General features: G+C 34.3%; 1 protein-coding gene across 1 annotated transcript in view; it reads left to right on the top strand.

The window, feature by feature from the left end:
- Nucleotides 1-17,168, top strand: part of LOC134273709 (transcription factor CP2-like) — a 209,188-nt gene that overhangs the window by 62,360 nt on the left and 129,660 nt on the right. Inside the window, exon 6 of the mRNA XM_062755915.1 lies at nucleotides 8,714-8,814. Within this exon, the coding sequence (XP_062611899.1) occupies nucleotides 8,714-8,814 (101 nt within the window). The remainder of the gene's footprint in view (nucleotides 1-8,713; nucleotides 8,815-17,168) is intronic.

Here is a 17,168-nt window from a genome sequence, read left to right on the forward strand (position 1 = left end):
TTTTTGAGATCTTCCGTTTTTTTGCAATTGAGGTAAGAATTTGGAAGAATTAATAAAAAAAAACAAGCGCACTTTTTTGTGCGCAATAAATATACAGTTTTTTCAATGGGTGGCACTGTAGCTCTCCGGTCTATCAATAAATATTTTTTTCGGAGAGCTACAGATCTGCAGCTACCCTGTGTACCGGTTACACGTTTGACGACTTCATTTTCATCAAACTCATTTCCAACGATACTATGAAAATCATGACACCAATCGTCTGTTTCTGAAGCAATTTATATGAAATTTTGAAATATTATTAAGATTTTGATTCTGGTTTCAGTGGTTAAAATTTGAGTTCAGTGTATTACATAGTACTAAAGAAATAAAAGCAAATGTAATAGTTAATTGCGTAAATTATTTTGAATTTTGTTCGTGCTCTGACAGGCCTTATCGGCCTTCATATAATTCGTCCTAATATTATTAATATGAAAGTTATATACTTAAAAATTCACAATTTTAAAGAACATTAAATATATTATGTCTATGCAAAATTTGGTTAGTATTGGTCGCATCTTTTAAAAAATTATAAACATTGTCTACGACTTTTTGGGGCAACCCTCGTACATAAACCAAAGTTATAAATTGTCATCAAAAAATCATCAGAAACAAACGATTTTGTCTGTAATGCTATTTACACGGTGCAGCTTGGAGGAGAATTTTCTGGACACTCGGTGCAACACAGAGGGAAATTTACTGGACACGGTGCGACATGGAGGACATTAGCTGAGATTTTTCTAGACACGGTGTGCCTACCTGTATATTTCAAATCCACACACACCGTGCTACACCGTGTACACGATGTAACACAGAGCGTTTCACACAGTGTTTTTTCCACCGAGCAATGCGGAAAACTCGTGGCCTGTACTGTATGCAGGGTTTGACACTAACGGTAGACCGGCGGCCCGAGTCTACCAAAAAATTGGAAGGTCCACCAAATGTTCAGGACTAGGTGGACCGTCGGTCCACTTAAAATTTAAACACCATATTTAAAGACAGTGAAATTCCAGGGTTTCTTTTTCTTTAAATCGAAATCCGTAACTCAAATTATTAATTCCTCCATACCTTTATTATACAAGAATTAAATATACATGTAAATAATGTTTAGGTAATGAGGGGGGGGGGGAATAACCTCGATATATTTTACATGTAAAATTGATAACTCCAATATTAACAATAATATTGAGATGCAAGAACATTCAACACGGACCTTGAATAATCATGAAAAATCCGTGCCAAATTTAGCCAGTCTCTCCTCTGTTTATGTAATGCACAGAAAGGTGTGAAAATTACATTGGGTATTAAACAGGAAATCGCTTCACGCCTGAACGCACACTTTTGGAGATAATTAGAATTGATTGACAGCTGCACTTAAGCATTGTTTATTTAAATAGATGTTCAAACAGGCGTAATTTACATTAAATGAACTATTATCTGCAGTTTCATTTTCTTTTCTTGATATACATATTATATCACTACTTATTTGAATAAATAATAAATTTAGAAAAAAATTAATCAATACACATACATGTACCTATGTCAGTTTTGCACCGTAGTAAAAAAAAATGATCTAGCCATGGATACATGAAAAACTCACTTGTTTAATTATTGAACAAATTAATTAATACCGGTAATTGGAGTTTTAAATTTAATCTACCTGTGGAAGCGAAATAAATGAAGGTTTTCACCATTGTAACTTTAATGATAATTATTAGAATATTTCTTTGGTTTATAGATTAATATTTTTTTTAAAATTTTTTACAATATTTCTGAATAAAAATCTGACTAGTCCTTAATATTGATTTGATTCTGTTGACTGGTTAGAATTATGCTTTATTGGTCTGTCTGGTATCGGTATATATTAAAGTTAGTGTTAATTAACGCCTCGTGTAATGTTTCATTCATTTATTCAATCATTTATAAAGGTCCACCAGATATTAAGAAGGTCCACCAATGATTTTTGACAAGTGGACCTGCGGTCCACCAAGGTAAAAAAGTTAGTGTCGAACCCTGGTAGGATGAGGAAGGATGCCTCTTCCAGATTTATTAATTTCAGGGCCACGGGGTTAGGAGCTCTAATGATTATATAGTGAAAATGCATTTGTTCTTTGGAAATCTTCTCCTTTGCTCCTGGGTATTATGCCAATGATCTAAGTCCATATTAGTGACAACGAAAGGTGCCTCTTCCAAAATGGTTAATTTCAGAGCCCCTGGGTCAGTGGGGTGGGGGTGGGGGGTTACATACACGAAGTCTGAAAATAAATTAATGGTTTGAAATGTGCTCTTTGGTGTTAATCAACCATTTATGATGAAATAAAATTTATGATAAAATTTCCAGAATTTTGAAATATGTGGCCCCAGGGTCAGTGGTTCCTGTGGGTTGGGGTGTACAACTGGTTATAAAGTGGAAATGCATTTTCTCTTTGTTACTCTGATCTACCTCTGGGTATTAAGTAACCAAAGTAAGCAAGTGAAGAGTAAAATTATAATAAACAATTGTGCCTCTTTCAAAATTGTGAATTTTATGGCTTTGATTTAAAACACGAACCAGTTCTATTGTTGTAAAGTTGTTACATTATACTCAGGTGACATATAAGGCATGTGGGCCTCTTGTTTAAATATTGGTGTCTTTAAATTACAGTACAATAATTATTTTTTAATATACAGTTGCATCTGCTGTTACAGCCACCCTTAATAAGAGACCACTCCTCATGAGCGGCCAGTTTCAATCCCACCTGTTCATTTTTAGCTCTACTGGTAGAGACCAGAAGAGCTTATGCGATAGTAAGGTGTCCGTCCGTCTAGCTGTCTGTCTGTCCGTCTGTCTGTAAACAATTTTTCAAAACACTACTCCTCCTACAGTTTTGGTCTGATTTCAATATAACTTGGCACACAAACAGACTACACTAAGATACATAAAATAGTGCATCGGTTTTTGATTTTGATGAACGGTGTTGCCATGGTAACTAAAAATAAAATTTTCTGTGAAATTCCTTTAAAACGCTACTCCTTCTACAGTTTTGGTTTGATTTCAATATTACTTGGCACACAAGTAGACTACACTAAGATACATAGAATAGTGCATCGGTTTTTGATTTCGATGAACGGTGTTGCCATGGTTACTAAAAATAGAATTTTCTGTGAAATTCCTTTAAAACGCTACTCCTTCTACAGTTTTGGTCCGATTTCAATATTACTTGGCACACTTAGTGTAGACTACACTAAGATACATAAGATAGTGCATCGGATTTTGATTTCGATGAACGGTGTTGCCATCATTACTAAAAATAGAATTTTCTCTGAACAGGGGTGTGCAATTAGCATCGCCCGACGCCCGGGGGTACCACTTTTTGGGGTCGGACTAGTGATTTTCTGCATGGAGGTAGCCCGTTGGGCTAGTAAAAATTATAACTACACACGCAATACAAGAAAAGCACAACCTGTATTTTCACTCGTTTTTGCTATCAAATTCCCAACCAGTGAAAATTTTTCTGCTCCTACTCTCAATAAATCTCCAACATGCTCCTACTCTCAATAAATCTCCATTAAATTAATCTTATCTGTTTTGACTCACATAAAATAGTAAACACTACCTGACGAGTGTTAATTTTGACGAAATATTTAATCAAGAGTTATGTATCTTTAAATTCACAGGGATACAAAACGATCGTACAGACCATCTTGTGTTTCCTAAGTGTGTAAGATTTGATTAAATTCCTCGTAATTGTAATTCTTTTGTTTATGGTAAATACATGATACAATGATTTGTTTTTAAAATATGTGATCATATATCATCTCATTAAATTAACTTTGACGATAGAGGAAAGCCGAGAAAACTAAGCGTTATTGTTGTACAATCAACTGCTATATATAAGATAAGTGTTTTATGATAGTCAAAATTAGCACATAAAATATATTTATGGTGTATTTAATGATTTAAGATGAAAACAAAATGAATTGAATTTCATTCTAAATGAGCTAGTGCAATGTTCAGAAAAAGGATAATTTATTTAAATTCATTTTAATCTTCTTTCATTATAATTTATACATGATTTAATTTCATAGTGAGAATTAAACTTTAATTTTAAAAAGAATGACCTCAGTACCCTGACTTTTTCAACAATTAATTTCTTTTCAACGTATAGTTTTTTATTTTAATTTTTGCCCCTATATTTGGGCTAGTAACTTTTCACTTGGGGCTAGTAATTTTATAGCTGCCACTAGCCTGTGGGCTAGTTATTGATTTTTCTAATTGCACACCCCTGGTGAAATTCCTTTAAAACGCTACTCCTTCTATGGTTTTGATCTAATGGCAGTGGCTTCTTTTCTCATCCTTTGTTATAAGTACAAACCAGTAGAGTTACAGTCTCGACAGAGACTTCTGGTTTCACTATATTTTAACTCATTTAAGCGGTATATTTCTTTGTAAAAATTTTATCGGCCATAGTGGCCCGCCCCTACCCCCAGGGGTCATGATTTGAACAGACTTGAACCTACACTTCCTGAGAATGTTTCCCCATAAAGAAGATTTTTAAATTATGCCACCAAATTTTCACTATTTCTGAATTATCTCCCCTTGAATAAGGGCAGGGCCCTTCATTTGAATAAACTTGAATACTTTCACCCGTCGATACTTTGTGACAAGTTTGGTTGAAATTGGCCTAGTGGTTCTGGAGAAGAAGTTGAAAATGTGAAAAGTTTACAGACAGACAGACAGTTGGACAGACGGATGCTGGACAAAATATAATCAGATAAGTTCACTTGAACTTTCAGCTCAGGTGAGCTAAAACAATTGTTTCTTCTCTACCTGGTGATGGTTCCATATATATAATTATGACTAGTGTTGGCAAATCGGACAATTTTTAGTAACCGGTTACTCGCTTAATCTTCCGATCGAGTACCCGGTTACTCAGATGATTTTTTGTTAAAGTTTCCGTATTTTTATTACCTAGTATTAATCTCATCCTTTTACTTATTGGTAGAAATAAACCACAGATATTAGATATATGAACTTTATTTACAAATACAAACTCAAATCAAAAAACACGCACACACACAATATCTTCGAAGAATATTAATTTTAAATGCGTGTGGTTTTTTTTTGTTTAAGAACATGATTATTTATATCAACATACGAAGAAGATATGTGTCACGATATATGTCGCTATTGAGGGGAATTAACATACGGTTGGTTTTGTTGAGTCTCCTGCAAATTGCTGGTTATCGAATTATGTTTCAATCTATGGTAATTTAGCATATTTATAGTTTTACCCGTATATGACAACTACGATCTACATTATTTGAATTTGACAGATTTCGAGTTCTTTAACAATATTCCACACTCTTGATGTTTATAGCGGCATTTAGCTAAAGTATGTTCCTCTAACACAGGTCTATTAAAATGAGGTAATTATGACTCAGGTCTTCAAAACGCATACCCCCTCACAATTAAAGCCATCAATTAAACTAATCAAAACAAATCATTCCTATTTGTGAACAACTAGCGCAAGCCTAACGGTAATTGAATTAGGGAAATTTTTAAATATACACTTACAAATAGCTTAAAAATTATTATATACGTATTTAATATGAAAAATGTATTTTTACCCGAGTAACCGGTTAGCAGTTTTACTAACCGATACTCGCATCGTTCGACGTTTAATCGGTTAACCGGGTACTCGTTGCCAACATTAATTATGACCAATTATTGCTTTGCTGTTCTAATCACAATATAACAAATAATTAGGCTCATAGGAAGCATTTAGTGTATTCCTAAGTAAAACTTTGATGACCCTTTGTGTCCTAAAATTTATACCCACTTGAAACCTGCTTTAAATAAACTTGGATCTACACTACCTAAGGATACATCCAAAAAATATGACCAATATGATCAAGGATAGCCATAATTGATCATATTTATATGGAAGCATTCTCATGTAGTGTAGATGCAAGTGTAGATTCTAAATTGTTCAAATCATGACTCCCGGTGGTAGGGCGGGGCCACATTAGGGAATCCAAGTTTTACATAGTTTTACATAGAAATATGTAGGAAAAAACTTTTAAAATCTTCTTCTCAAGAACCACTGTGGAAGCATCCTGAAATAGTGTAGATTCTAAATTGTTCAAATCATGACCCCCGGGAGTAGGACTGTCCCACAATAGGAAATCCAAGTTTTACATAGGAATATGTAGAAAAGAAAAACTTTAAAAATCTTCTTCTCAAGAACCACTGGGCCAGAAAAGCTGAAACTTATGTGGAAGCATCCTGAAAAGGGTAGTTTCTAAATCATTCAAATCGTCACCCACAGGGGTAGGGGGGCCACAATAGGGAATCCAATATTTTACATTGAAATATATAGGAAAAAACTTTTGAAAATCTTCTTCTCAAGAACCACTGGGCCAGAAAAGCTGAAACTTATGTGGAAGCATCTTGGGGGTAGTGTAGATTCTAAATTGTTCAAATCATGACCAGTGATTGGGAAGGCCAAAATGGTCAATGAGACTATGGCGCAACTGTCAACATTGTTGATGGGCCATTTCAAGAATGAATGTGCCATCAATATTATCTAAAGGGCCATTTCAAGAAATAAAGGGCCCCGTGGGGATCCGGGTTAGAATAGGTCCTCAGTACCCCCTTGCTTGTTGTAAAAGGCGACTAAATGGGGCGGTCCTTCGGATGAGACCGTATAAACCGAGGCCCCGTGTCACAGCAGGTGTGGCATGATAAAGATCCCTCCCTGCTCAAAGGCCGTAAATGCCGAGCATAGGCCTAAATTTGCAGCCCTTCACCGGCAATGGTGACGTCTCCATATCAGTGTAATATTCTGGAGAGAGACGTTAAACAGTATACAATCAATCAAGAAATAAAGGGACAAATAAATATGAAATACAAGAGAAAACACATTTTTAATTAACCGAATCCGATTTTTAATGTATGAAAATGCAGCAAATTTAAAGGAACTTTCATAGAATATAAATGACCCGTATTTTGTGTTAAAATTACGACAGTTTTGGAAAGTGAACAGCCCTACCATACAAATAAGTATCATTGCGTTTAACCAAAAGTACTTTTTGACAGGTTTCAACCAATGAAATTTGTTGTTTTAAATTGACTGCATTGAAAACGAAAGTAAAACAAGAAAGAAAGTTGTACGCAAAATATTTCCAAACATCGCTAAAAATTGAATGCGCACATTGGTGCCATGATTGATTGATTAAATGTGCCATTTTTCACTTCAGTGCAACTATGGCGCATGGTGCAAGCCCTTCCCAATCACTGCATGACCCCCGGGGTAGGGTGGGGCCAAAATAGGGAATCCAAGTTTTACACAGAAATATGTAGAAAAATTTAACTTTAAAAATCTTCTTCTCAAGAACCACGGGGCCAGAAAAGCTGAAACTTATGTGGAAGCATCCAAGGGTAGTGTAGATTCTAAATTATTCAAATCATCACCCCCGGGATAGGTCAGGGCCATAATAGGGAATCCAAGTTTTACATAGAAATATATAGGAAAAATCTTACAAAATCTTCTTCTCAAGAACCACTAGGCCAGAAAAGCTGAAACTTATGAGGAAGCTTCCTGAAATAATGTAGATTCTAAATTGTTCAAATCAGGACCCCTGGGGGTAGTGTGGGGCCAGTTTTACATAGAAATATATAGGAAAAATCTTTGAAAATCTTCTTCTCAAGAACCACTGGGCCAGAAAAGCTGAAACTTATGTGGAAGCATCCTGGGGTAGTGTAGATTCTAAATTGTCCAAATCATGACCCCTGGTGGTAGAGCGTGGTCACAATTGGTATTTAAGGGTGAAATCTGTTAAAGAACAGCATGGCCAAAGTTTCTTACGAGAGAGAAGTGGCCCATGAGCCTCTTGTTAAGTTTTGTAATCAATATTAAAAAAAAAATGGGGCAATCGATCAGTGTCATTTTTGACATCTGTCTCTCTATCCCTCTCTCTATATAGAAATTCGAATTAATACCTGTTTAATAGGCATATTACAGTGATGTCAATATGAATATTCTTTTTAAATGTGAGGACATACAAAATTTAGACAACATTTAATTAGCTGAATTCTGAAAACGGAAAACGGAAATCAAACATGATAGTGATTTAGATAGAGGTCAGGTTGAAGAATTCAATGTAACTGCATGTTTTCACAAGTACACGCACAGTTGGACATCATGTGATGAATTGTAATATTAAACAGTTCAGAGTCAAATCAAGTTTAAAACAGTCATAACAATCGAATTGAGAAGCTTGTTTTGAACATGTTTTTTGTTAAATAAGTTTGAGTGCATGTTAGTCAATTCTTCTCCTTTTAATATGACATTATTTTGTTTAATATACAACTACAGTTTTCTTAAAAACAGCCAACAAACATGTGCTAACTATGTATTCAGACAATGAAAAATGTGTGACCCTGATTATCTATTGATATTCAAGAAATCTTTAGGCACCATACCTTCAATATTTATTAAGTTTACCTTGAAAAGAGCATTTTATATTCACATTTGTACCATGAATATACGGTTAAGTTATCGGGGGTTTATATGATGAAAAAAATTAACATTTTATGAAACTTAATGACATTTTTTCTGGCCAGTTAATTCCACCCATTCTTTAACTATTGCAAAGAATAATTTTTTAGAAGATATATCTTGTGTTTTGACAGGTTTCCTTGGAGCAAGTTACACATGTTGCCACCTCAACTGTAAAATCACCAAACAATGCATTTGCCAGTCTCACCCAGAGCTTTAGTGACTTGCATGCTGGGTATTTATCAATCTTTCTTGGAAATCTTGACACTTATTTCTTAATTAAGCAGGAATGCCACACCAGAATTTTATTTTATAGATCTTGAAGAGATCCCTTTTACACTATGGTTTCAGCATTGAAAGACCATAATTTAAAGGTACTTGGACACAGATTTGAAGTTAATATTTTCTGTATAATATTACGACTTATATATTTTAATAGCATTTCACACAAAAATTAATTAAAAATATTATTTCATTTAAAAGTTATTAAAACTTTAAATTTTTTGACAGGTTTGATTGACACATCCTTGCAATTTCACAAATTTTAACTTTATTTTTAATACTTAGGAAAAGTGGCAGTCTTGTTGTGTATTAATGAAAAATATTAATACTATAATCCAGAAAATTCAGAGTAGACATGTTCGAAAGCAAAACAAACACACAATATATTGTCAGTCCGTGCAGTTGTGGTGAGCAGACTTTGGTGATTGAACGCACCCAGTGAATCGTAAACATCAAACAATAACAGAGCTTCTGCCCTGTTTACAAAAACTGTGTACATAACATGAGTGTGATCGATTTGCAAAACTCTGTACACAACGGAATGACGATACTTGTGAAGGAGGTTTGCTTTCTAACATTTCTACTCTGAATAAAATTATTTTTCTGGATTCAAGTTTTAATATTTCTCATTAATACACAACAAGATTGCCACTCTTCCTAAGGATTATGTATGAATAAAGTAATAATTTGTAAAAGTGCAAGGATGTGTCAATCAAACCCGCCAAAAAATTTAAAGTTTTAATAACTTTTAAATGTAATAAGATTTTTAATTAATTTTTGTATGAAATGCTATTAAAATACATGTATATAATTCGTGATATTATACAGAAAATATTAACTTCAAATCTGTGTCCAAGTACCTTTAAACTCTCAGTTTTTTAATGCATTTTTTATTAGTAAAAATGAAAAAAAAATCTTTTAATTATGTATTTGAAAATAATGACCTTCAAAATTTAAGACAGATGTAAGAAATTAGAATTCACCCTTTCTGAATGATTGAAATTCCATGCATTAAAAACATACAAATCATTTTTAGCTCCCCTGAGCCGAAGGCTCAAGTGAGCTTTTCTGATCACATTTTGTCCGCCGTCCGTCTGTCTAGCTGTCCGTCCATAAACTTTTCACATTTTCGACTTCTTCTCAAGAACCACTGGGCCAATTTTGACCAAAATTGGTACAAAGCATCCTTGGGTGAAGGGGAATTTAAATTATTAAAATAAAGGGCCAAGTCCCCTCACAAGGGGAGATAATCAAGAAAAGACAAAAATAGGGTGGGGTCATTAAAAAATCTTCTTCTCAAGAACCACTGGGCCAGAAAAGCTGAAACTTATTTGGAAGCATCCTGGGGTAGTGTAGATTCTAAATTGTAAAAATAGTGACCCCCGTGGGAAGGGCGGGGCCACAATGGAGAATCAAAGTTTTACATAGAAATATATAGGAAAAATCTTTGAAAATCTTCTTCTCAAGAACCACTGGGCCAGAAAAGCTGAAACTTATGTGGAAGCATCCTTGGGTAGTGTAAATTGAATTTTGTTCAAATCATGACCCCCTGGGGAAGGGCGGGGCCACAATGGAGAATCAAAGTTTTACATAGAAATATATAGGAAAAATCTTTGAAAATCTTCTTCTCAAGAACCACTGGGCCAGGAAAGCTGAAACTTATGTGGAAGCATCCTGGCCCACTAATAAGTCAAAATCGTAATGACATTCCCATTTTTTACTGACAAACTTAGAAAATTACTGACAATGTGCTGTCGTTACTGTAAAACTTAGACAATTACTGACCTTTTTACTGCCGGTACTGATAAACTTAGAAAAGTGCTGACAATCTTAGTCAGTGCTGATAAACTTAGACAATTACTGACCCGTTTACTGTCCCTGCTGAAAAACTTAGACAAGTGCTGACATTTACTGATAATTACTGACCCTATTGTTCTCGCTCTCGGGGAGGCTGCAGTGGTGTGAAATTGATTTTTTTTTATTTTAACATAGATTATTATTTCATTTATTTGTTTTTTTCAGATAATTTTTTAACTATGTCCAGATGATATCTTTGGAAAAAAAAGCTTCTTTGCTATATTTATAGAAAATTGATTTGTAAAAATATATTTTCAAGAGAAGGGATAAAATTTCAAAACCTTCAAAAAGATAATCAATTAAAAAAAATAAAAATCTTCCTTTAGTAGTGAGATATGAAATTTTACAGAGGTCTTTTCCTTTTTATAATAAAACATTGTTATTACATAACATGCATTTTATAATATTTTCTTAATGTTTTTGAGGAAAGGCGTTTGTTATAGTTTTCATATTATGTAAAAATTTTAATTGTGTGGACGCCGCCAATATTTGTTTTTGTGCAGTCAAACATACCCGAATCCAAGCATTTGCAAGAAGAAACCAAAATTAAAAGACAGATGGGGGATTTAAATAAAAAAAAGACTTTTTATTTTATTCATTGGGCAGGGGGAGGGGGGCTACGGGCCTGCATTGATCATTGATCCTTTGACATTCATTGATTTAGTTACTGTCCGCATTATTCTTTTGAAATAATGTACATCTTTTAGCTGATTTTCGAATCTGGATTTTCTGGATCCCCACCTGAAAGTGTTATTTTAATTCAAATACATGAAAAACTATGACATTTTATATTATCATCTTTTGTCTATGCATACTCCTGAAACAAAACTTTGATAGAAATTAATATCAATGTTCTTTTCAATTAGAGTGTCGGTAGACGTTCACATGGATCTAGTTTCTTTTTGTGTTTTCAAATTAAAATGGGGGGGGGGGGGGGGGGGGGGAGCACGTGTGAACTAAATGAAGAACGATGAACATGTACTTATTTATTTTATTAAAGTGGAACACACAATTAATACTGTCCTGTTTAAGTTTGTACTCCTTTTTATCTGTTTAGGTACAAAAAAATAAATAAACTTAATTAACTTAATAAATCGACGTTTCATAGCTTTGTTCGGTATTGAAACCAGTATCATGATTTTACAGTAACACTGTGCTTTTTATTCGTCCAAAATTATTCAAGTCGTTTAGCTGGTATCCAGCCGAATTACATAATCATTCAACATACAATCGGAAACTCTGTGAAGCACCTGTGTGTAGAAGAAATTGCCTGAGGTGATCCGAGTGTGTACGGTAGCGGGTAAAGAAGACAATAGGTGTCACTGCTGTATTATACAGAAGAACACTCGCCGGATTTCACTAGAAGTTAGTTACGCAACATTACGGCGACAGGTAGACTCTTCTTCAAGACAGTTTGAATTTGAGAAATTCAACACCAACACATACGTAATATAAATATACAATCTACAATCCTTCAACCTCTTCTTAGATTAAATAAATAATTTTTTTTAATATACCGACGTAAGATAAAATTAACGATTAATGAAAAAGAAGATTGATGTAAAATCCAACCGGGGAAAGGCACAAATTGTTTAAAGATTTAAGCAAAAATAAATATATGAGAAGGGGTACATTACATCCAAAGTGTTGTAAAAATTACTGGTCTCTAATATTTTTTGTTAGGTCGTGTTAGTGTGTGTGGGGGACAGTGGAGTGAGGAATTTGTTTGATTATCAATCAAATAAAAATAGTTCATAGTATATTTCCTTAACTTTTTATCAGTAATTAAGAATGATTAAAAATCAAACACAATTTATATGCAGCAGTACTATGACAGTAAAAAAAAATCAGCCGGAGTTTAACTATACATGTATCTTAAACTTTGCCTGGGTCGATATTGATTTTTTGGAGAGAGAGAGGATGGAGAGAGAGAGATGAATGGTAACTCGTCACGGAAGATAGTGGGAACCTACAGTTAGCGAATAACCAAGATCATGCAAAGGAAAGATGTTAATGAAACCTGAATCAAATAAATAATGATTACGGGACGGGTATAAATTGATCAAATGGACAAAGAAATTTGCATCATTCAAAAAACTTACACATTTTTATAAATCATATTCAAGTACTGGTATACTAGATTTTTTTTCATGTAACGTGTGTGCATAGGGGGGGGGGGGGGGGCTTATACATGTATGCTAGAGAGTTCGAAATAAATATTTGTGAGCACTGGTTCGACGGACTAATGACTTCCAATTTTCACTACTTCGTAAAATATTTTACTAGACAAGTCTGCATTCTGCCTTATTATTATGTTAACATCATAACACCCTACGCCTACCTACTTTAATGAGATGAAATTTAATTTCAGCACATAAAATCAAATTAATTCCAATTCACTGATAGCTACAGGGGAAAAATGGAAGGTACAAAACATGTAATATTTTTGTTAAAATTGAATCATGATTAAAAAATACTTAAAGATTAAATCTAAAAACTAAATAGTGATCTATCCCCCTCGGCAATGTGAATAAACGGAGCAAATGTCAAGTATTTAAGTAACTTAGAGTGTCAATACTGTTTGTATCTTTAAGAGAGAGAGAAAGAGAGAGAGAGGGAGGGCAGGCGCAGATCCAGAAATTTTTCCCAGGGGGGGTCCACCCCAGTCCTGAAAAAATGTTTAACCCAGAAATTTCTCGACAAGCAAAAAAAAAAAAAAAAAAAAAATTCACCCAAACTTAAAAAACCTAATTCGGGGGGGTGGGGGGGGTGGGGGGGGGGGGGGGGGGGGGGGGGGGGGTGTAGTCAATGACTTCATGATTCAAATCTTTGACTTTTTATACCAATTTACTACAAATTCGCGTTTATCAGGGGGGTCTGCGTTTTCCGAGGGGGGTCCAAGGAGGTAACTTTTCTCTTGCTTTTGTATATATATTTTATAACCGTGCAAATTCTAGGGGGGGGTCCTGACCCCCCCCCACCCCACCCCTAGATCTGCGAATGGAGGGAGAGAGAGAAGAAAAATATTTGAGAATGGTGCTACTGCTAATATTAGTCTTACCGCTGACCTAGTAAATATAAATATTTTCCATAAGATTTCTATAATTGCTAGAACATGAATTTTTATTACTAGTCTGATAATCTAGTCTAGTCTTGGACTTACAGACATTGGGTACTTATGAACCCTGCATAATCGATCAACCAACCATTCATTTGGAAATAATGTTTTAAGTGACAAAATTAACAAGGCATAGTACAAGTTTATATACCGGTATGAAACACTGTACCGTTCAATAGGGGAACTCCCGTATGAGCATCTTAAACAGGGGTATATAATTATATGACTTGTACAGATGTCCGAGAACATTAGGAAACTGAATTACCTATCAGAGATTAATCAATATTTAGAAGATTTCCTTTTTTAGCAAGAGACATCTGTCCTGTTTGTGAAAAGAAAATTGATACAACTTTCCGATCGTGAAAACAGGGAGGGGGGGGGGCTCAACATTAAAGTCAGATATCTGTCTGCAAAGAAATAAATAGATGAAAACTAACTTGATGATTAATTAATTTTAATTCTTTAATTGAACAGGGATAGATATATTCAACACATAAATTTAAACTTGATTTACTCATAGTTAATTTCAAATCATATTCTGAATTATTATACAGATATCAATAATATTTAGATTAAAAAAATGATAACTGCCTGGGATTTTTTTTTTTCATCAAAAATTAAAATAAGACTGTTTTTAAATGCAAAGTATAACACACAGTCATTTTCACACCACTGCAGCCTCCCCAAGAGCAAGAACAATAGGGACAGTAATTATCAGTAAATGTCAGCACTTATCTAAGTTTTTCAGCAGGGACAGTAAACGGGTCAGTAATTGTCTAAGTTTATCAGCACCGACTAAGATTGTCAGCACTTTTCTAAGTTTATCAGTACCGGCAGTAAAAAGGTCAGTAATTGTCTAAGTTTTACAGTAACGACAGCACATTGTCAGTAATTTTCTAAGTTTGTCAGTAAAAAATGGGAATGTCAGTACTTTTCTGACTTAATAGTGTGGGGTAGTGTAGATTCTAAATTGTTCAAATCATGACCCCTGGGGGAAGGGCAGGGCCACAATGGGGAATCAAAGTTTTACATAGAAATAGATAGGAAAAATCTTTGAAAATCTTCTTCTCAAGAACCACTGGGCCAGAAAAGCTGAAACTTGTGTGCACATGGAAGGATCCTGGGGTAGTGTAGATTTCAAAATGTCTAAATTATGATCAGTGGGGTAGGGTGGGGATGCATTATGTATTACAAGGGGGAAATCTGGTAAAGAACAGAATGGTCAAAGCTTCTCAGGTGAGCGATGTGGCCCATGGGCATCCTCTCGCATAAATGTGATGTCATGACCTTGGACTTTTCCTTTATTATCAACCTTTCGCGAAATCGAGGGGGCATTTATCGTATATATGTACTCGCCTATAAGTCGGTATTTTGGGAGTTAAATATTGGTTTAAAACTCTATGTCCGACTTATAGGCGAGTCATAAGGATATTGGTATTTTTCTGGAGACTAAAAGGTAGTATCTTATTTACAATGACATTTCCGACGATTCTCAAAGGAAATGTCTGGATACTTAAGATTATTTATGTATTCTTAGATAATATTTTTATAAAGTACAAGTATTTACATATTTTAATAATTTCATTTGTATTTTAAGTGAGCATTGCCTTTTTGTTTAATATTTAAGATTTAATATCAGTATCATTTCGAAAAATATTAATTGAAACAGGTTAAAACATCAATGAATTAATTGAAATTGTCACCAGATTTTGGCGAAAAACTGTACCGACTTATAAGCGGGTCAATAGCAAATTCCGCCAACATAACATAAAAAAATACAACCGACTTATAGGCGGACCGACTTATAGGCGAGTATATACGGTAATCTCATTGGTCTGTCTGTCAGTCTGTCTGTCCATCACAAAAACTTTAACCTTGGTCATGTCTTATGAATGAGAAGAGACAGGGCTTTCATATTACACATGTACGAGGGTTAAATTGTCCCAGAAAAATGGGAACTTTTTCAATATCTTTTGTTTTACAAGGACTATTAAGTTAAATATTGGCACAAATCATAATCAACATTTTTTGAATCATGCCTTAAAATTTCAATGAAATATCTCAGTTAATAAAATTCTCAGATAAAGGAATCTGATGCAAAGCAGTGTATTCACAATTTTTGTTCAGGAACAATATTGACATATTTCATTGATATTATCATTCTACACATTATATCAAAATATTAATCCTGAACACACATGCGCTTGGTGACTTTTACTCAAAATATCGACGAAATATGTACATTTTTCTGTGAAATTCATAAAAAACTGAAATTTTAACAAAAACTTTAACCTTGGTCATGTCTTATGAATGAGAAGAGACAGGGCTTTCATATTACACATGTACGAGGGTTAAATTGTCCCAGAAAAATGGGAACTTTTTCAATATCTTTTGTTTTACAAGACTATTAATTCAAAACTGAAATTTACGTCATGTTTGTGACGTCATTACGTACATATGGCGTCATTACTTATGAAAATATTCAGTGCTTTGAAATCAGCATATACTCCCCTGTTTAAGAACTTAATTAAATATATCTCCATCAAAGTTTGATTTGGGGGACAAATATTGGTTATTACCGAATAAAGTTCTTTACCTGGCATGTTTACATTCGGAACTCTCTAGATTGTTCGTAGTAAATGCACTGAGTTATAGTGAGTACGAGTTATGGCCCATGTTTCTTTTGCTACATTACGAATACATGGAACAAATTCTATCGTTAAACCGGGTCCGTATCATTTTAACGATAGAACGTTCTATCTAGGGTCAGGATATGTTGAAGATTAAAAATTGTTCAAGGCTTGACCCTGGGGCAAAGGGCGTGGTCTCAAGGTCACTTCAAAGTTAACCAAAATTTACACTTAATAAAAATGTTGATATTTTGCTTACTATAAAGACTAGGATCATCAAATCTTGTAAGTTGATGCATCTTAGGACTTCACATCATGTTAACACAAAAGTAGGTCATGGTGACCTACTTTTTTCTGATCAAAATTTGTCCGTTGTCTGTCGTTGTCATCGTTGTCGTTGTCGTTGTAAACTTTTCACATTTTCATCTTCTTCTCAAGAACCACTGGGCCAATTTCAACCAAACTTGCTACAAAGTATCCTTGGGTAAAGGGGATTCAAATGAAGGGCCATGCCCTTTTCCAAGGGGAGATAATTATGAATTAGAGAAAAAATAATGGCATTTTTAAAAAATCTTCTTCTCAAGAACCACTGGGCCAAGAAAGATGAAACTCAAGTGGAATCACCATCAGGTAGTGTAGATTCAAGTTTGTTCAAATCATGACCCCCGGGGTTGGGTGGGGCCCAAAGTTTTACATAGGAAT

This window comes from Saccostrea cucullata, unplaced genomic scaffold (assembly GCF_032062105.1).
Source record: "Saccostrea cucullata isolate Sc308-1 unplaced genomic scaffold, CSIRO_AGI_Scuc_v1 ctg1501, whole genome shotgun sequence".
In the NCBI taxonomy this organism is placed as follows: domain Eukaryota; kingdom Metazoa; phylum Mollusca; class Bivalvia; order Ostreida; family Ostreidae; genus Saccostrea; species Saccostrea cuccullata.